Source organism: Spea bombifrons, chromosome 11 (assembly GCF_027358695.1).
Source record: "Spea bombifrons isolate aSpeBom1 chromosome 11, aSpeBom1.2.pri, whole genome shotgun sequence".
NCBI classification, from domain to species: Eukaryota; Metazoa; Chordata; class Amphibia; order Anura; family Pelobatidae; genus Spea; species Spea bombifrons.
In genome coordinates, this window is record NC_071097.1 from 6,995,789 (window position 1) to 7,015,799 (window position 20,011).

At 52.9% G+C, this 20,011-nt stretch overlaps 4 protein-coding genes across 4 annotated transcripts; 2 read left to right on the top strand and 2 right to left on the bottom strand.

The window, feature by feature from the left end:
* Window positions 1-8,246: 8,246 nt before the first annotated feature.
* Window positions 8,247-8,777, bottom strand: LOC128468942 (histone H2A type 2-B-like). The gene has a single exon (XM_053450752.1). The coding sequence runs from the start codon at window positions 8,751-8,753 to the stop codon at window positions 8,361-8,363; it is 393 nt and encodes a 130-aa protein (XP_053306727.1). The 5' UTR covers window positions 8,754-8,777; the 3' UTR covers window positions 8,247-8,360.
* Window positions 8,778-9,032: 255 nt separating this feature from the next.
* LOC128468975 (histone H2B 1.1-like) lies at window positions 9,033-9,488 on the top strand. Its single transcript, XM_053450780.1, has one exon. It carries the CDS (start codon window positions 9,107-9,109, stop codon window positions 9,485-9,487), a length of 381 nt encoding a protein of 126 aa, XP_053306755.1. The 5' UTR covers window positions 9,033-9,106; the 3' UTR covers window position 9,488.
* An 891-nt stretch (window positions 9,489-10,379) lies between these two features.
* LOC128469038 (histone H4) lies at window positions 10,380-10,729 on the bottom strand. The gene has a single exon (XM_053450835.1). The coding sequence runs from the start codon at window positions 10,698-10,700 to the stop codon at window positions 10,389-10,391; it is 312 nt and encodes a 103-aa protein (XP_053306810.1). The 5' UTR covers window positions 10,701-10,729; the 3' UTR covers window positions 10,380-10,388.
* A 666-nt stretch (window positions 10,730-11,395) lies between these two features.
* Window positions 11,396-11,873, top strand: LOC128468897 (histone H3). Its single transcript, XM_053450714.1, has one exon. The coding sequence runs from the start codon at window positions 11,396-11,398 to the stop codon at window positions 11,804-11,806; it is 411 nt and encodes a 136-aa protein (XP_053306689.1). The 3' UTR covers window positions 11,807-11,873.
* The last annotated feature ends 8,138 nt before the right edge of the window (window positions 11,874-20,011 follow it).

The window sequence follows — 20,011 nt, forward strand, 5'->3', positions numbered from 1 at the left end:
CCACACATACCAATCCACAGATTCCACACATACCAATCCACATTTACGAATCCACAGATTCCACACATACCAATCCACACATACAAATCCACATTTACCAATCCACAGATTTCACACTTACCAATCCACACATACCAATCCACAGATTCAACACATACCAATCCACACATACCCATCCACACATACCCATCCAAACCTACCCATCCACTCTCACTGTCACTCTAACTGAATGATTTCCTACCTTTCCTCTTTTCTTCTTACAACAGTCAGCTCCTTTTCTTTCTCTTCGCTCCTCTTCTTCTGTCTTCTTCCGGGTTCAGAGGGCACGGACGGCGGTGGGCGCGGCTTCAGTGTTGTGCGCCGGGATCTGACAACAAACCCCGGCGCACAGCAGCAGTTGCCACGCAGATCGCGAGGGAGCGGTATCGGAGGTCTTTAACAGACCTCCGGCTCCCTTGAGTGATTTTAAGCCGGTTCCTCTGGCTTAAAATCACTCAAGGGAGCCGGAGGTCTGTTAAAGACCTCCGATACCGCTCCCTTGCGAGCCTTCTTCTCCAGCGGCGGACATTGCTGTCCGTCTCTGGAGGGGTGCCGGCAAGTTGGCACCCCCCTGATGAGCGGCACCCGGTGCGAACTGCCCCCCCGCCCCCCGCTAGGTACGCTACTTGCTCAGGGTCCTGAGTATATCCTGTCCAAAAGGTTAGGCGATCGGTCGAAGGGACCCCGAGCGGCAGCAGTTCAAAGTTTCCCCGTGACGGACCGTGAGATACCCCACGGGTGGTGGGGGCACGGACCAGGGGTGGTTCCGGGAAGAGGCCTCCTATAGATTACCGGCTGCTGGGGCTGCCAGGAGAGCAGAGATCAGCCGGCGTCGTAACCGAGGTTGGTAACTTGTTTCTGGCTCTTCATCAAGGTATCAGCTACATCTTTAGAGAGACCTTGTGACGGATCGTCCTGTGCCCCAGACTGGACACATCCGCCAGCCAGCTCCTTCCCTCTCCCAGTCAGTGGACACGCTGTGGCTGTCCGAAGAAAGCAGTCACAGACCAGCACTTCCCTCAATCATGAGACAGGACTTCATGCTTTGAGGTTAAAACAGAACTCTCCTTTTATTACACACAGAATTTATATACAATCTCAATTCAATGAGCACCGAACCCAATCCCATCATCCGTATCCCATCACAAATCCCATCAGCCACATCCCATCACAAATCCCATCAGTTTCCAGGGGATGTGTCGGGTGAGGAGATTAAGAGATACAATGGGTTTCCCCCACCTGTGTTATCCCCCCCTGTAGTGCGGGTGCCGCCTGGGCAGACAGGGCTGTGCTGGTTTATTAAGAGCCCCAGCCGGATTACAGGATTGTCTCTTTGAAGGTTGGAGCTGCAGCTACATTCAAACAGGTTACAAATAAATATAATAATAATAACAGTGAAGAGGAGACATGGTTCTTCACAGACCTGCCTGAATTAAAGTCTCCCTTTCAGGAGCCAAACTGAAAGACTGAAACAGGCGGGATTTGGGTGGAGGACAGCCCCCTGCTGGAGCAGGTCTGGTTTGATCTCCAACCTTAGAGGGCTCTCTATGGACAGACGAATCAACTCCTGGTACCAAATCCTTTTGGGCCAGTCGGGAGCTATCAGAATCACCCGACATCTGTCCCAGGCGATGAGAGGAAGAGGGGGAAAGATATAACCCAGATCGAAGGCCCAAACCTGAGAAAAGGCATCCAGAGCTAAGGGATGGCCTGCTGCTGACAGAGAATAAAACAGAGGGAGTTTCTTGTTGGCTGTAGTAGCCATGAGGTCGATCTCTGAAACTCCCCAGATCTTCGTGATCTGATGAAACGTCGCATAGCTCAGGCTCCACTCTCCTTGAAGAACAGAAGTTCTGCTTAGGAAATCTGCAGTGACGTTCTCCTTTCCATGGATGAAGACGGCCGAAAGGTGAGAAAGATGAAATTTGGCCCACTTCCCGATCTTCTGACGAAGACTTCCTAACTGAAGACTTCTCGTGCCACCTTGTTTGTTCAGGAAAGCCACTACCGTGCGATTGTCCGACAGAATTCTTACCGCTTTCCATCGTAGCCTGGACTGCCATGAGAGGAGAGCTTTCCAAACTACCCGAAGTTCCAGCATATTGATTTGAAGATGGCGCTCGTGGTTGGATCAAAAACCTTGACGGAATTCTTTGTCCATCGTAGCTCCCCAACCGGATAAACTGGCGTCCGTGGAAAAGACTGTCCAAGAGGGCTCGGTCCAGACCAGACCTGAACCCAGCCTTTTCGCCTAAAGACACCATCTGAGGGAAGAACGGACGCTGAATTTCTCGGTGCTGAAGCGAGACCGAAAGGAAGGAACCACGAAGATGTGGGAGTAAACACCTCTTCCTCTTTGGGCAGCAGGCACTGGGATAAGTACTTGTTTCTTGACAAAATCCTGCACCAGATCCAAAAGCGCCTTTCTCCTGGAAGGATCCGCGGGAGGTGTAGACATCATAAAACGCTCTGGGGGAGTGCTGACAAGCTCCAGACCGTACCCTCTGGAAATGATCCCCAGGGTCCAAAGGTAGAAAAAAAACAAGAGCCCAAAGGTGGAAAAAAAATTCTCAGCCTGCCCCCTACCGCACAACTCCTGGCGTCAAGGTCTCTTAGCGGCTCCATCTTCATGTTTAGATGGGAAGGGTCTGCCCCTACCACGAAACCGAGCCTGGGGTCGGAATCTTGACCTCTGGAGGACCTGAACGAACAATTTGGACGAAAACGAGGTAAGGGTTTACGTTTAGGCAAGAAGTACTTATCCCCAGTAGCCTTTTCCAATAAAGTTTCCAGCTCTTTCCCAAACAGATCTTTGCCAGAAAAGGGAATCCCGCACAAATGTTGCTTGGAAGCGGAGTCTGCTGACCAGGCTTTGAGCCATAGAGCCCTTCTAGACACAACCGACAATGCAGAGGCCCTAGCAGCCATGCGTACGGATTCCATAGCTGAGTCACATAAAAAAATCAGCAGCGCTCTTCCCATCTGAGATGCCACGGAGGATATCCTCTTCTCCTGCACCGCTTAGGATATCATCTTCAATTTGTTGAAGCCATAAGCGCATAGCCCTAGCTACTGAGGCTGCTGCAATGCCTGGCTTAAAGATAGCTGCTGAGGCTTCAAAAGATCTCTTAGCTGCCCCTTCTGCCTTCCTATCCATGGGATCCGAAAAATGAGAGGAATCTTCTAAAGGTATAGCAGATCTTCCGATGGCTCTGGCCACTGGAGCATCAACTTTGGGAGTTGAACAGAGCTCAGAGAAATCGTCTGGAAAAGGAAAGAGTCTGGACACCCTTTTACAGGTAGTTAGCCTTCTTTCCGGAGCCTTCCACTGGTCAGTGATTATGGATTTTAAGGTTTCATAAATAGGAAAAACCTTAGGTTTCTTAAAGGAGCCCTGGTTTGTCTTTTGGCTGCTCTTCTTCCAGATCCGGAGCAGCCCTTACGGCAATAACCAGCTTGTTTACGTCTTCTGCTGGAAAGAAGAAGGATTCTTCCGATAGTTCCCCATCCTCTAGGGATTCGGGATCTTCCATATGCCATTTCTTTTCAGAATCTGAAGTGTAAGGTTCCTGACCAGAGGGCCGGAACCCAGGCCGAGGGTCGGGGCCCACAGATCTAGGCTGAGGTAAAGAATCCATAACAGAGGTTTTAATCTGCTGAAAAGTGGACTGAAGCTCAGCTTTCATCCATTCCTTGAATTCTGAAATGGACTCCTCTCTGGCTTTGAGGCAGGATGAGCAAAATTTCCTAGAGGCGTCAGACATTGTAGCCTTGCAGTTTTTACAGGCAAAATGTTTCGTCTTGGATGCAGCCTTCCTAGGAGCTGGTGACTCTTCAGGGAAGTCTGGCTTATCTAGCGACATCCTAATAATAAAGGATAGGAGACGGTTAAAACAAAAAGAAAAAACAAACGCAGACAAATTCCCATAGACTCATAACCTACTTGGGTTAAGAGGCAGAAAACACCAGAACAGAAAATCTCAGGAAGCCAGGACTCTTCATCAGAAGAAAACTGCAAACTAAAAGCAGTACAAGCTAATAAAAAACCTTACCAAACCGAGGGAAAAAGGTCCAGAAAACCACCAAAAAGCCTTCTCGGACCTGAGAGCTGCTTACAGATCTGCCCCCTTCTTGACCTCAGATGCCTCCTGGCAGACTGAGATGAAACCGGAAGCACGCCACCGCAAAGATCAGACGCTTCCTGGCTGATATCGTCGGCAGACTGAAGCAGAGTCCCGATGTTCTGCTTACAGCTAGCCCGCCCAAGGGCTGCTAAAGGTAAGTAGGCTAGAGTCCTTCCGAGGACCCTGCGTGAAGGAGCCTTTCCCTGCTCCGGTAAACAGGTTCCTACCGAGGACCGGACCGGAGAGGGTTAAAACGGGCGAAAAACCCTTGCCCACTACCCAAAGCGGCACTGCAGCGCTGGACAGGAGAGCTCTGCCACGAGCTCTGAAAACAACAAACGGGGGATGTACCTACCCGGTAGGGCAGGAAACAACTGTGGGTAAATGGGAGGTTCTGGGGGTTTAAATCTTCCCTGCCCTATTCGGATAGGCGGACCTATCTCATATGCTACCGGGAGTAACAAGGGAAATATATCCTCACTGTCGTGGACTATGCCACCGTTTACCCCCTAGATTTGCTTACAGAGCACTGGCAGGGACCGAAGGGCCGACCATAGTAGAGTACGTGTTGGCCTTCTGGGATAGATTGAAGGACCACACGGACATGGTCCGGGAAAACCTTCAAGTGGCGCAAGGTTGGCAGAAACGGTGGTACGACCGGACCGCCCCGGAGCCGCGCCTTTGAAGTAGGGCAGAAGGTCCTAGCGCTTAAACCATCCCGGATAAGCTGCAGGCGGTGTGGCAGGGACCGTATCGGGTGGTGAAGCAACTGTGCAACACCACCTACATGGTAGCTAAATGTGCAGACGGAAGGATCCAGCGAACCTTCCGTGTGAACATGTTGAAAGCCTACCAGGAGCGTCCGGAGGAAGTAGCAGTTATTTGCGCCCCGGCGATAGATGACCCTGAGGGATTACCCTGCTAGAATTGCCCCAGGTAGCGTCAGGGACGAGGGAACTTGGCGCGATACAGTTAGCGGCGCAGTTAGGGAAATCCCAGAAGGCCCAAGTTCGCCAGCTGTTAGACCAGAGAGGCGGCTTACTCTCTGCCCTCCCGGGATGCACCACCACGTGGAGACTCCAGGGCAGACCCCGTTACCGCCAAGCTGCGTCCCGAGTTCCTGAGTCTGTCCGAGAAGGGATGTTAAGGGAGATTACGGAGATGCTCGATCTGGGAGTGATTGAGCCGTCCGAGAGCCCCTTGGCTTTTCCGGTAGTCCTAGTGCCTAAGAGAGACTACCGCAGGCTCAATGACCGGACTGTGACTGACACGTACCCCATGTCCCGAGTAGATGATTTGTTATACCGCATCTCTCGTGGTAAGTTCCTATCCACCCTCGACCTATGCAAGGGGTACTGGCAGATTCCTCTGGCGGCGGAGGCAATTCCGAAGTCGGCCTTCACCACCCCATTGGGACTATACCAATTTAGGATTATGCCTTTTGGGATGAAGAACGCTCCGGCGACGTTCCAGAGGATGGTAGATCGACTCCTCGATGGCCTCCAGGACTATGCTTGCGCGTTGTCTCGGCAATCGGAGTTAGCCACCTAACCAAAGAAACAGCCCTAAGCCGACCCCGTTGGGGTCTAGCCGGGTCTGTCACTGGAAACAAAGGGGGGGAGTAATGTGATGGTTCCTACAGTCACCCTACCCCTCAGATAATGTTATCCAGTGACATGAAACTCTTTAATGTGTTATTAATAAAAATGTATATTATTGCCTTATTTTGTAAAAGTTTGCACACGGCACACTAAGGTCTGAGAGATAATCTAATAAAGATAATGTGTGCTCTTTATCTCCCAGACTTAGTGGTGCCGGTGTCCTGTTGTATTGCTCCTCCTCCCCTCGTGGTGTCCCTACCTATAAAAGGCGACACCTGTCCCATAATAAACAGTTATTCCTTTTGTTGTACCTAAAGACTAGTCTTGCCTGGTTATTTGGGTACCGGATAGCGATATCCCTTTACTTTGCTTGGGGATATTGCCTACAGATTGCGGGGAATTATTGTCTTGAAGGGAGAAGTCGCTCTTGGCGGAGAGGGACAACCTGAGGTCCCTGGTCGGTCCGTCACACCGACACTAGCGGAGCAGGGCTCACGAGCTGGTCCGGTGACCCTAGCTTCACGGCACCGCAGCCCGCCGAGGTGTAGCTGAGTACAGTGCCGTAAATGTCCTGAAAATGACAATTAGTGATCCAGCGGGTCCCTGAAGCATTAGACGAAACTAACGTTCCAGGGAAGTAACAGACTTTATTGGGGAAACACACAGGCTTATCTACAGGTTAGGTGATAAAAAGGTCATAAATCAGGCACACATCTTCCCTCCCTGCCCAGACGGTCCGGCGCCACGCTTAGGCAACCGAGCCCCGCAATATCCGTAGGGACCCCGAGCGGCAGCAAATCGAAGTTTCCCCGGGACAGCCGGCGTTTGTACGATAGCCGCACCGCCTGATTGCGACCTCTCTAGCGGCTCCAGTGACAAGGGATCCCCAGTCTCTGCGGGGGTGTCTGGGCTACGAGAGCCGAAGTCCATGGGTAGGGCAGGTGATACATGGGGTAGGAAGGGAAGGGGAACCGAGCGGCAGTAGGTTGAAGCTTCCCCCGAGATGGACCGCGGGACAGCCGGCGTTGGTCCGATAGCCGCGCCGGGGCAGTTATGGTTAATGGGGGTCTTTAGGGTTAATTTAGGGGCAGTAATGGTTAATGGGGTGTGTGACGAACCATGTCTGGTCTTCACTGTTATTATTATTATTATATTTATGTGTAGCCGGTTTGAATGTGGCTGCAGCTCCAGCCTTCAAAGAGACGATCCTATAATCTGGCTGGGGCTCTTAATCAGCCAGCACAGCCCTATCTGCCCAGACGGCACCCGCACTACAGGGGGGATAACACAGGTGGGGGAATCCATTGTATCCCTTAATCCCCTCACCTGATACATCCCCTGTAGACTGATGGGATTTGTGATGGGATGTGACTGATGGGATTGGGGGTTGGATTCGGTGCACAGTGAATGGAGATTGTATATAAGTTCTGTGTGTTTGTAATAAAGGGAGTTCTGTTTTTAACCTCAAAGCATGAAGTTCTGTCTCATGATTGAGGGAAGTGCTGGTCTGTGACTGCTTTCTTCGGACAGCCACAGCGTGTCCGCTTACTGGGAGAGGGAAGGAGCTGACAGGCGGATGTGTCCACTCTGGGGCACAGGACGATCCGTCACAGGGTGTTTAGGGTTAATTTAATGCTGAGGACTGAGGGTTAATTTAATAAAGTTAACTAAAGGTGCAGTTAGAGGTAAAGCAATCTAAAAGCAATCTTAAAGTGGGTAATCTAAGGTGAATCTAAATCCTGGGGGCAGTGAAGATTATTAATGTATTTATTTATAAAAGTGTGGTGTCAGTGATATTCTCTGAATGGTTCGAATCTCTGAACGATTCTCTGCCTTCAGTGACATCGCTAGAGTAGGCAGGCAGGAGGGTTCATTGACGCTAATGAAAGGGGCGGGGCCAAACGTTAGTTTGACTGGAGGGAGGGACTGGGGAAACAGTAACTCCTATGAGTCACACTGAGTGATCCGAAGATTCGGATCATGAATCGGATCATTTCAATGACCGACTCGAAATGATCCGATTCACTTTACTGATCCGAACATCGCATCACTACTTTGGGGTATAGGAAGGGTTAATCCCTTCTTAGCAATTAAGCTTTCAGAGGCAAGGGAGATGTCTACAGTGGAGCTACTCACGGCTCTCTCTCAGTGATTATCAAATTCATTAATACGCTCCCCAGACCATTGCCAGCTACACGATCATCACACAGCTGAGGGATTCCCCGGCTTCTGCCACATTAATTTGCGGTAAACCACAATTTCTTATGCAATGCTGCCACCGTGTGGTAGCACTTGCCCACCCACCTTTCTTGAGAGCCATATTTATCCATTTAAGTGCTGGCAGCTTTGCCTCGAATTTTAGCCCTGAAACGGGGTATGGTGTATGATGTAGTTTGTATGAATGGTGTTTAGCCACCGTGAAGCTCAGCAACTAAACATCGGGCTGAAAAACTGCAGTGGAAAGCAGTTGCCTATAAAGAAGTTTGCAGCAAGTTTATAGCAAGACAGATATAGCTTGTTCCAGAGATTATGGGTGGCTCTGAAAAGAGCCTTTGGTGGTGTTGGCTAATTGCCCTGCGGTTACCGATTACCGCACTCACTTGCTCTTGGCAGGCTTGTGGCTCTCGGTCTTCTTGGGCAAGAGCACCGCCTGGATGTTGGGTAGAACACCTCCCTGAGCAATGGTGACCCCTCCGAGCAGCTTATTGAGCTCCTCGTCGTTACGAACGGCAAGTTGCAGGTGGCGAGGAATGATACGGGTCTTTTTGTTGTCGCGTGCAGCGTTACCAGCCAGCTCCAATATCTCAGCAGTCAGATACTCCAACACCGCTGCCAGATACACGGGTGCGCCGGCCCCTACTCTCTCGGCATAATTACCCTTGCGAAGAAGCCTATGCACACGGCCAACAGGGAACTGCAGACCAGCTCGGGAAGAACGTGTCTTCGCCTTAGCACGAACTTTTCCACCTTGTTTTCCTCTGCCAGACATGATATCTCTCGACAAAAAACCACCCTGATAACCGACTAAGAAACACGTTAAAGATGAACCGCCGCACACTTACCCAGCTATTTATAGCTTCCCCCCGTGACGCTATTCGTCACTGATTGGTTCCTTTTCAAAACATCCAATCGGGTGGACATAGTCTGAGACACCAATCGGTGTAGGCACTGCGGTTCATGGGCTGCCGCATCTGCACACGTGACAACCTCATCGAATCGGACGCGAGACAGCAGAACGGCCTTATTTGCATGCGGTGCCTATAAAGGGAAGGGCCCGGCGCAGTAACCCTTCAGTATTCGTCACGTTTTCTTGTGTTCCGTGTTGAAAAGAAAGCAGACGCGATGCCTGATCCAGCGAAATCTGCGCCTGCTCCGAAGAAAGGCTCTAAGAAAGCTGTTGCGAAGACTCAGAAAAAAGACGGAAAGAAGCGCAAGAAGAGCAGAAAGGAAAGCTACGCGATCTATGTCTACAAGGTACTAAAGCAGGTGCATCCAGACACTGGCATTTCCTCCAAGGCCATGGGCATTATGAACTCGTTTGTCAACGATATCTTTGAGCGCATTGCCGGGGAAGCTTCACGCCTAGCCCATTACAACAAGCGCTCCACTATCACTTCTCGGGAGATTCAGACTGCTGTACGCCTCCTCCTTCCTGGAGAGCTGGCCAAGCACGCTGTGTCAGAGGGCACCAAGGCTGTTACCAAGTACACCAGCGCCAAGTAAAGTTCTCGTTCTCTCTCTTTAAACAAAGGCTCTTTTGAGAGCCACCTACATGGTCTGTCTCAGAGCTATGTGAATGATCTAGCACTTTTGTCGGACTGCTAGCTCTCCAGGTTAGCTGGGGTATTGTGCCCATCGACCAGACTGCTTGGGAAGAGAAGCCCAAGGTGAAGGGGCTCCTGTGATGGCAACGACCTGTATCCCGACTGGGTATTCCAGCTAATCGCTGATTTCTCCTGCTGGGATCTAAGGGATTAACCCCTTCACCGCCAGACAGAACTAGCTTTGCAGAGAGAAGGGGCTGCTTTACCACTGCGGCTAGCCGAAGCTGAGCTACACAGTGGGGCTATCGTCCTGAAGGACAATCCGTGATCCTAGCAGAGGACACAGCTCTTCAGAAACCTCGGTGGCGCTGTAGTATACGGAAGTATAGCAATACAGCGCTCTACCACCCTGAAAAGGGCAGCGCCGAGTCTTACCCCACTAAGATATGACTCGGTAGTGTCGTGGGTAGGACATGTGGCACACGGACAGGATAAGACATGAGGGGACGACGAAGGCATAATAAAAGTCACTCACATACTGGGACATACAGAATTAAGAGAACTACACCACAGACGGAACCTACAAACCCTGGGCCGGCCCCCCTTCAAGCCAGCCATGGGCCAGCCTTTGGAGGACACCAGCTGCTGATCCCAGCACATGCTCGGCAAACGGGCCCAGCACTCCGATCCTGCCAGTAGCACAATCTATAGCCAGACCCAGCCACTGTTAAGCTGGTTATTTCAAGGCATGCATAGAAAAACGCGGGCAGACACGGGGACAACATGATCATAGCCTAAGAGAGTGTGTGGGCGGCTCTGAAAAGAGCCGTTGGGTGTTTCAGGGTGACGAGTCAACAAGCTTAACCTCCGAAACCGTACAGAGTACGGCCTTGGCGTTTCAAGGCATACACCACGTCCATAGCAGTAACGGTTTTCCTCTTGGCATGCTCAGTATAAGTGACTGCGTCACGAATCACATTCTCCAAAAACACTTTGAGCACACCACGGGTCTCCTCATAGATGAGCCCAGAGATACGCTTTACACCTCCTCGGCGAGCCAAACGGCGGATAGCAGGCTTGGTGATGCCCTGGATGTTATCCCGAAGCACCTTCCTGTGCCGCTTTGCGCCACCTTTCCCGAGTCCCTTACCTCCTTTGCCACGGCCAGACATGCTCACGCTTACTCCACGAGTTCCCCAGCACAATACTCGGCTACGGCCGGCCCGCTTTCTTTTATGCGTATTGGACGGACCTGATGGGGAACTACACCATTCTGCCTCAAGGGGGCGTTGCTTTTTTAATATATGCTTCTCGTTGGTTGGCTGGAGAAGCTTCCAAGCGTGCCCCAGACACCGATTGGCTATTTAGGAATATCAAAAGCCCGCCCGCGGAAAACCTTAATGCTTTTGCCTCCCTCACCTCCACGTGATCCCTTTCGACGATCCCTCATTTACCACTAGGTGGCAGCATATCGCTGTAAATAAACGCCAAACGGAGACCAAGATAAAGGCGGGCTTTTAGCTTTCGCCGTATCGCTGTTAACGGTCAGCCAGTACACAGGTTCACTAGGTAGGAGGCTGACCAAAAGAGAGGAGAAGAAATAAATAAAAAAAGAACCGCAGCTAACGAATAAATGACCGATTCGAGCATTTACTTAAAATAAATAAATAAAAAGATAACGCTCCACACCGAAGTCTCTTGATCAAAGTCTGGATTTTTCAAACCATCGTCCTAGCCTATGAAAAAGAGGGGCGTGATTAAGCGTATCCAATCACATTCACCGCTACTCTATAAAGGGGTTGAGTTGGCCACATAATCGTTACAGTTCTGTTGTACCCGTCGGTGAATCAGATCGGCACGCACCAGCATGGCTCGCACCAAGCAGACAGCCCGTAAGTCCACCGGGGGAAAAGCTCCTCGGAAGCAGCTGGCGACCAAAGCTGCGAGGAAGAGCGCTCCAGCTACCGGTGGTGTGAAGAAGCCACATCGCTACCGCCCGGGCACCGTAGCTCTTAGGGAAATCCGCCGTTACCAGAAGTCTACGGAGTTGCTTATCAGAAAGCTGCCTTTCCAACGGCTGGTCCGTGAGATTGCTCAAGATTTCAAGACCGATCTACGTTTCCAGAGTTCTGCTGTTATGGCTCTCCAGGAAGCCAGCGAGGCTTACCTCGTGGGGCTTTTCGAAGACACCAACTTGTGCGCTATTCACGCTAAGCGGGTTACTATCATGCCAAAAGACATTCAGCTGGCTCGTAGGATCAGAGGAGAACGTGCTTAAGTAAACGTGGTGTGGGCAAACGCTGTTTCCCCCTCACCCCTCACAAAGGCTCTTTTAAGAGCCACCACGTTGTCACTCAAACGAGCTTGTGTTTTGTGTCTCCCTTCGCATGCACGAAATTAACCCTGTTGCTTGCGCCCAAGCTTGAAATATCTCTACACCGTTATCCCACTACCGAGCGAGCCGTTGAGTGGCCGAGTGCCTGGCTGGGCATAACAAATAACGGCAAAGCACAATCTTTAAGCCCCCCGCCCCTTATCTCTATTATGTTACGGACAGAGCTCCGAGCGAGCGCGCTGGCCGAATATGTCAATCCATGCATAACACACAAGTATGGGGCTAGGCTTTCAGCGGGTGGCCCACATAGCCGCGGCCGGGTGATTCAACGCCTATTTTCTCTTTTTCGGAGGATATGATGGTTCTGAAAAGAACCTTTTGTGTGAAGAATTAAGTGGGAAGGCACACACCAGAGGCGCTCCAAAACCCACCCCTCCCCCCCTTCTCGCTTTTTGGGGGCTGCCTTTTAGCCTTGAGTGTATAGAACTAGAAAGGGAAAATAACAGGAAAGATCCTCGTGAATTGTTTGTGTGTGTTTGTGTGTTTTGTTGGGTTGATTGAATCATAAGGGGAAAAAAGAAATGTGACGGCCCCGGGTTAATCGGTGCCGTCTGTGATAGTTCTTAATTGTGATACCTGCATTTCCCAGTATATGTTGTGATTATGGTGTGTGCTTTTGTTCCCCTTGTTTGCTACCCTGTCCAGGTGCCACATGTCCTGCCCCCTCCCTCCTTACACAGACTACAGTAGAGACCCCCTACTGGGCTGAGTGCTAATACTCAGTCATATGCAAAGGAGGGCAGGATGTAATTCCCTTGTGTCTATTGGACGCAATTCCCTTGTGTCTATTGGACGCAATTCCCTTGTGTGTCGATTGGACGTAACTCAATCCTTTGTACTGTTTAAATACCCCTGTGTTCCCAAATAAAGACAGTTCCTGTTTTACCTCACTACGAGTCCTGTCTTGTTATTGAGGTAAGCCTCGGTGCTGCCCTTATTAAGGCGGTAGGGTGCTGTATTGCTATACTTCGGTATACTACAGTACGGCCGAGGTTCCTGAAGAGCTGTGTTCTCTGCTATGATCACGTATTGTCCTTTTCAGGACGATAGCCACCCTGTGTAGCTCAGTTTCGGCTAGCCACAGACAGTGAAGGGGTTAATCTCTGGTGCCCCGGTGGCCATGGGGCGAAGGAAGCAACGTTCGGCGGGCGTACCCAGTCGGGGTACAGGTCGGTCCCGTCACATCGGTGGCAGCTATGGCAGAAGAACTGAGCCGGTGTCGGGAACAGGCAACGAAGAAGTTCCGCAACAGATTACAGAGGAGGATGGCATTCTACGGAGCCACTCCATCTGCAGAAACAGTCTGTAGGACGGTAATGGAAATGGATCGGCAGTTCAAGGTGGACCTGGATCTACAGAGGAATGCGTCACGAGGAGCTGATGAGTATAAGTTGGAAGCTCCGTTATGGGACTTTGAGACTCGAGTTAAGGTCGCCCTGACGATACAGGGAGGGCCGATTACAGAGGAAGTACGGCTGGAATGGAGAGCCCTGATTCGGCTAGAGCTGTGGGAAGATGCCATGGAAAACTGGTACAACTGCAGAAATGAGAACCTGCCTACCCCAGAACAACGCTTCGGGGAGCTGTTTAAGCTGCGGCGTCGCCGGATGAGATGGCAGCCCACCGAGGAGGAAGTAGCCACACTGGAGAAGTTGGTGGCGAAGGAGCTCGAGCTCGGGGACCTATATCGAGCATTATATTGGGCTGCAGCCCAGCAGGAGTGGGGGTCCGGAAATCACTATTCTCCGGAAGGTGAGGACCTCTATGTCCCTGGCTTAGATTGGGAAGCTTTTGAAGCAGAAGACGACTTTGGTAGTTCGGAGAGCTTTAGGTTCTGGGACCTGTACAAGGACCGCGAGGAAATGCTGCCGCTTTCCCAAGAACTGACCCTGGCAGCTGACTTAGAAGGGCTAGTCTACAGGGAATGGTGCCTGGAGATGGAATACTTAGGGCTGCTGGAAGGCGGCCTTTGCATGACACGGGAGTCGATGGATCCTGCAGTTCCAGCTGAAGCACTGACAACAGGGCAGAGGGACGCTGTTCTCTGCCCAGCACCAAGCGCCCCTCCTACTCCGGCTGAAATGCTGGCAGCGGGGCAGAGTGCCGCTGGCCTCTGCCTGCCCCACGGTGAAGGGTCCCCGCCTGCTAGCAGGGACCCACCAGGGCAGAGCAACGCGATCCTCTGCCCAGCACCGCAAAATGCCAGACCGGCAGAAGAGCCGGTCACAGGGCAGAGTGCTTTTGGCCTCTGCTCATCCCCCAGCACGGTGTCCCGGCCGGCTAACGAGGACCAACCAGCACAAGCGCTGGCACCTGTAGAGAGCATCGCTGACATCTGTCCTGCATCAGCAATCCTCGCTCAGGCTGAAGCACCGGCAATAGGGCAGAATGCTGCTGGTGTCTATCTGTCCCACAGCGAAGGGTCCCCACCTGCTAGCAGGGACCCACCATCGGAAGAGCTGGCCACAGGGCAGAGTGACGCTGTCCGCTGCCCAGCACTGTTACCCACACCAGCAGAAGCGCTGGCAACTGGGCAGAAAGTTGCTGACCTCTGCCCTGCCCCGCCTACATCTCCATCATCTGGATTTCCCCAACAGCTGTCACCAATCATGGTAGGAAGGACAACTGACGTTCCTCCCCAGCGGCTGACAGATATCCCGGGAGTTGCGGCAGCCGGCCCATCTCCCCAGCGGCAGAAGGAGCACCAGGGAGGTGGTGCAGGCAGCATTCCTCCCCAGCGGCTGAGTGAGGACCTGGGAGATGGCACAGCTGGTCAGTCTCCCCAGCGGCAGATCACAGACCCGGGAGCGGAGGAACCGGTCCTCGCTCCCCAGCGGCTGATCCCAATGATGGGAGCTGAAGGTATCGTCCCTCCTCCCCAGCGGCTGGCAGATATCCCGGGAGATGCGGCAGCCGGCCCATCTCCCCAGCGGCAGAAGGAGCACCAGGGAGGGGGTGCAGGCGGCATTCCTCCCCAGCGGCTGAGTGAGGACCCGGGAGATGGCGCAGCTGGTCAGTCTCCCCAGCAGCAGCTCACAGACCTGGGAGCGGAGGAACCGGTCCTCGCTCCCCAGCGGCTGATCCCAATGATGGGAGCTGAAGGTATCGTCCCTCCTCCCCAGCGGCTGGCAGATATCCCGGGAGATGCGGCAGTCGGCCCATCTCCCCAGCGGCAGAAGGAGCACCAGGGAGGGGGTTCAGGTGGCATTCCTCCCCAGCGGCTGAGTGAGGACCCGGGAGATGGCGCAGTTGGTCAGTCTCCCCAGCGGCAGCTCACAGACCCGGGAGCAGAAGAACCGGTCTGCGCTCCCCAGCGGCTGATTCCAATGATGGGAGCTGAGGGTATCGTCCCTCCTCCCCAGCGGCTGGCAGATATCCCGGGAGATGCGGCAGCCGGCCCATCTCCCCAGCGGCAGAAGGAGAGCCAGGGAGGGGGTGCAGGCGGCATCCCTCCCCAGCGGCTGATTGCATATTCGGGAGATGGCACAGCCAGCCAGTCTCCCCAGCGACAGCCCACTATCCCGGGAGCAGAGGAACCGGCCCTCCCTCCTCAGCAGCAGATGGTAGCAAGGGACACCGTTCCCTTCCCCCAGCTGCAGGCCGGACCCGAAGATCCCTTAGCCCCAGCAGAAGCGCTAGCAACAGGGCAGAACACCTCTGGCCTCTGCCCAGCACCTACAACAGGGATCCAGGGAGATAAGGCAGTCGGCTCATCTCCCCAGCGGCAGAGGGAGCAACAGGGAGGGGGTGCAGGCGGCATCCCTCCCCAGAGGCTGGGTACCCTCCAGGGAGAGGGGGCAGTCGGCACTTCTCTCCAGCGAATGGTATACACACCGGGAGAGGCAGACGTTGGCCTGGTAAGTGCTACCTTTGTAGGAGCAATCGAGCTAGGGGACTGTCACAGAGGCCTCCATGCCATGGGTTTCTGGAGGGGCCTGAGTGCCAGCCTTCTCCCTACAGACTATGGGCCCGGGTGCAGAGCGCCACACTCCAAAGACTGGGGAGCAGAGACAACCTAATGCCCACTTATCTTTCCCGGACAGCCCCAAGCCGACCCGTTAGGGGTCTAGTCGGGTCTGCCGGACTATGGGGGGGAGATGTGACGGCCCCGGGTTAATCGGTGCCGTCTGTGATAGTTCTTGTTTGTGATACCTGCATTTCCCAGTATATGTTGTGATTATGGTGTGTGCTTTTGTTCCCCTTGTTTGCTACCCTGTCCAGGTGCCACATGTCCTGCCCCCTCCCTCCTTACACAGACTACAGTAGAGACCCCCTACTGGGCTGAGTGCTAATACTCAGTCATATGCAAAGGAGGGCAGGATGTAATTCCCTTGTGTCTATTGGATGCAATTCCCTTGTGTCTATTGGACGCAATTCCCTTGTGTGTCGATTGGACGTAACTCAATCCTTTGTACTGTTTAAATACCCCTGTGTTCCCAAATAAAGACAGTTCCTGTTTTACCTCACTACGAGTCCTGTCTTGTTATTGAGGTAAGCCTCGGTGCTGCCCTTATTAGGGCGGTAGGGTGCTGTATTGCTATACTTCGGTATACTACAGTACGGCCGAGGTTCCTGAAGAGCTGTGTTCTCTGCTATGATCACGTATTGTCCTTTTCAGGACGATAGCCACCCTGTGTAGCTCAGTTTCGGCTAGCCACAGACAGTGAAGGGGTTAATCTCTGGTGCCCCGGTGGCCATGGGGCGAAGGAAGCAACGTTCGGCGGGCGTACCCAGTCGGGGTACAGGTCGGTCCCGTCACAAGAAAGAATAGGAAGGAGCAAGGGAAAAGAATCAAAAGGAAAAAGAGAATCATAAAGAAGAACATACAAATCTGAAACAAAAAAGAACCATAAGGCAAAAAGAAGAAAGATTAGGAATAAGCAAGATTTGTAAAGAAGTAGGAAATGAAAAAGTAGATGCATATGTGTCACGGATCTGGCTAGTCCGACCGACTACCTCCGCTGACTTGTGCTCCCTTACCCTGGGACAACGCACTCTTTCCGTGCCCGGGACGTCACATCTCCCTCCCCAAGCCTGTTAGTCCCGGTAGTGGTTGGGCTGTCTCGGTACTGAGGAAGCATCCCACCGCTACCAGCAATGTGACGGGACCGACCTGGGTACGCCCGCCGAACGTTGCTTCCTCCACCCCATGGCCACCGGGACACCAGTGATTAACCCCTTCAGCGCCAGACAGAACCAGCGTTGCAGAGAGAAGGGGCCTTACCACTGTGGATAGCCGAAGCTAAACTACACAGTGGGGCTATTGTCCTGAAAAGCACAATACGTGATCATAGCAGAGGACACAGCTTTTCAGGAACCTCGGCGGCGCTGTAGTATACGGAAGTATAGCAATACCGCCCTGATAAGGCTTACCTCAATAACAAGACAGGAATCGTAGTGTTGTAAAACAGGTACTCTTTATATGGGAAACACACAGGCTTACACACAGTCCAACACAGGAAAAAGGCCATAAACCATGTCCACATAACCCCGCCCTGCCCAGACAGTCCGGCGCCACACGTAGGCCACCGAGCTCCGCAATGTCCATACAGCTTTCAGCCGTCGTTTTTGGGGTGATCCTGAGGGAGCGGCCACGATCTCGGGGGTGCCCAGGCGGCGCTCCGGGTCCAGGAACATCCGGTCCAAAAAGCGGCATGACCGGTCACAGCGGGAGGAGGCTCACATGCCTCTATCTTGCGTATTAGGTGGGATCCTCCCCTTGGCCTAACAGACCATCGGCGTTGCCATGCGTACTCCCCTTTTTGTCCGGTATGGCAAACTCATATTGCTGGAGAACTAGGCTCCATCGGAGAAGTTTCCTATTTGTCCCAGCCACCCTGTGTAACCAGTGTAGGGGGTTGCGATCAATAATCACAGTAAATTGGCGCCCATGTAGGTACTCAGAGCCGGCCTTAGGTGTTCCGGCGCCCTGTGCGAACTACTCCTCTGGCGCCCCCCCTCACTACCCCCCCTCTGACCCTTCAAACTACCCCCCCTGTGCCTTCAAACTACCCCCCCTGCCCCTTCAAACTACCCCCCCTGCCCCTTCAAACTACCCCCCTCTGCCCCTTCAAACTACCCCCCTCTGCCCCTTCAAACTACCCCCCCTCTGCCCCTTCAAACTACCCCCCCTCTGCCCCTTCAAACTACCCCCCTCTGCCCCTTCAAACTACCCCCCCTCTGCCCCTTCAAACTACCCCCCCCTGCCCCTTCAAACTACCCCCCCTCTGCCCCTTCAAACTACCCACCCTCTGCCCCTTCAAACTACCCACCCTCTGCCCCTTCAAACTACCCCCCACCCTCTGCCCCTTCAAACTACCCCCCACCCTCTGCCCCTTCAAACTACCCCCCTCTGCCTCTTCCTTCAAACTATCCCCCTGCTCTCCCTACTTCTCCTTATCCTAACTTACCTTGAGGAGTCCTGCCGGCATTTCATGTTGAGCGCCGGCACCGCGACGGAGTCACGGAGAGTAAGGGGCGTCGAGCGGTTGCTGAGAACTTCACGAGCAACCGCTCGGCGCCCCTGCCCGGGACATAAATGAAAACATTGTTGTTCTTTTTTGTTGTTGGTTTTTTTAACTTTATTTAACATCCTCCATGTTAAATAAAGTTAAAAAAAACAACAACAACAAAAAAAAACAACAATGTTTTCATTTAGGTGCAGAGGGGGCGGCGGAGGAGGAGGAGGACCCCGCGGCGGCGGCGGAGGACCCCGTGGCTGCAGCAGCGGCGGCGGGGGAGGACCCCGTGGCGGCAGCAGCGGCGGCGGGGGAGGACCCGGCGGCGGCGGCGCCCCCTGGAGTGTGGCGCCCTGTGCGGTCGCACACCCCAAAGGCCGGCCCTGTAGGTACGATTGTAGTTTTTGCAAGGCCCAAACGATAACAAGACACTCCTTTTCTACAGTGGCATAGGCCAGTTCCCTGAGTATTTCTAACGTGGGATCTGTCTGCTGAGTCTGCTGGAATTCGGGGCTCTGTGCCTGAGTCTCAGCGTCAACAAAGTACTCTGCAATAGATTCCTGCCCCTGAGCTGCTGGAGGGGAGGGTAACATGGTTCCAGATCCCCTGGTCTCACCATCAGTGTGCTCCCCTGCGGACACATGCTCTGAGTCCACAGGCCGAGTCAGCCCTTGCCCTTTAATTCTGGGAAGACTGCTGCCAGGTTACCACAGCTATGGCTGAAACCTCTGTCACTCCACCTGTTCCACTCCAAGGAGGCATACATACAGGACCCTGGGAACCAACTAATCCTGACACAGAGGAACACTCACTCACCCTCTGCCCTTCTTCACAGTCGGTGGCCCCCTCACATTTTCACACAGCACCTCAAACATCCCTGGCTCTGGCACAGATTCACTCTGCCCTCCCTCCCAGTGATGCGAAACCTCCACCTTCTCGCACGGCACCTCAGACATCCTGGGTTCTGGCACAGACGGACATGCACAACCTTTCTGCCCACTCTCCCCCTGAGGCTGCCTTGGTACATTGTTACACACTGCCTTTTCTATAGTAGGGCCCCTAGTAGACTTGGATAAATTACAAGTATCATCCTCAGGCATATACTTTGATAACAGCCTACCCAAATCAGTACCCAGTAACACATTAGTAGGAATGTTATTCGATACCCCCACATCTCTTACATCCTTCCCTGCTCCCCAATCCAAAAATACTCGTGCCATTGGCAGTGGTTTGGGTGCAGAAAAGTCTTTCGAACCAACACTGATAGGCGAGGCACTTAACCTTCCAACTCTGCTGGTTTTAGTTCAAGCTCTCTTGCCGCCTGGCGCTCTGCAGCCTCCTGATATTTAAGGATGAGCTGAAGTCTTAGGTTTACATTTGCTGAGTCCACGTATTTATAAACAGTTTGTAGATAAGAGTCCAAGGGATCTCCAGATCTCGTAGCGTCACTGACATCAGCTGCAGGTATCAATCTGTGCTGCTTGTTGTATGTCATAGTCCACCAATGCTTGTACTAGCTCCTCTTTAGTTTTTTCCCAGCAGGGAATCAATCTCTCACGGCAAAGATGGTCTAGTGCTGCCTTGGACTGCGCTTGGTACTCAATTTTAAACCGGCCCAAACAAGCGATAG

What these genes read in the sequence shown, in the direction of transcription:
- LOC128468975 (XM_053450780.1), top strand. Translation starts at nt 9,107, where the DNA reads ATGCCTGATCCAGCGAAATCTGCGCCTGCTCCGAAGAAAGGCTCTAAG.
- LOC128469038 (XM_053450835.1), bottom strand. Translation starts at nt 10,700, where the DNA reads ATGTCTGGCCGTGGCAAAGGAGGTAAGGGACTCGGGAAAGGTGGCGCA.
- LOC128468942 (XM_053450752.1), bottom strand. Translation starts at nt 8,753, where the DNA reads ATGTCTGGCAGAGGAAAACAAGGTGGAAAAGTTCGTGCTAAGGCGAAG.
- LOC128468897 (XM_053450714.1), top strand. Translation starts at nt 11,396, where the DNA reads ATGGCTCGCACCAAGCAGACAGCCCGTAAGTCCACCGGGGGAAAAGCT.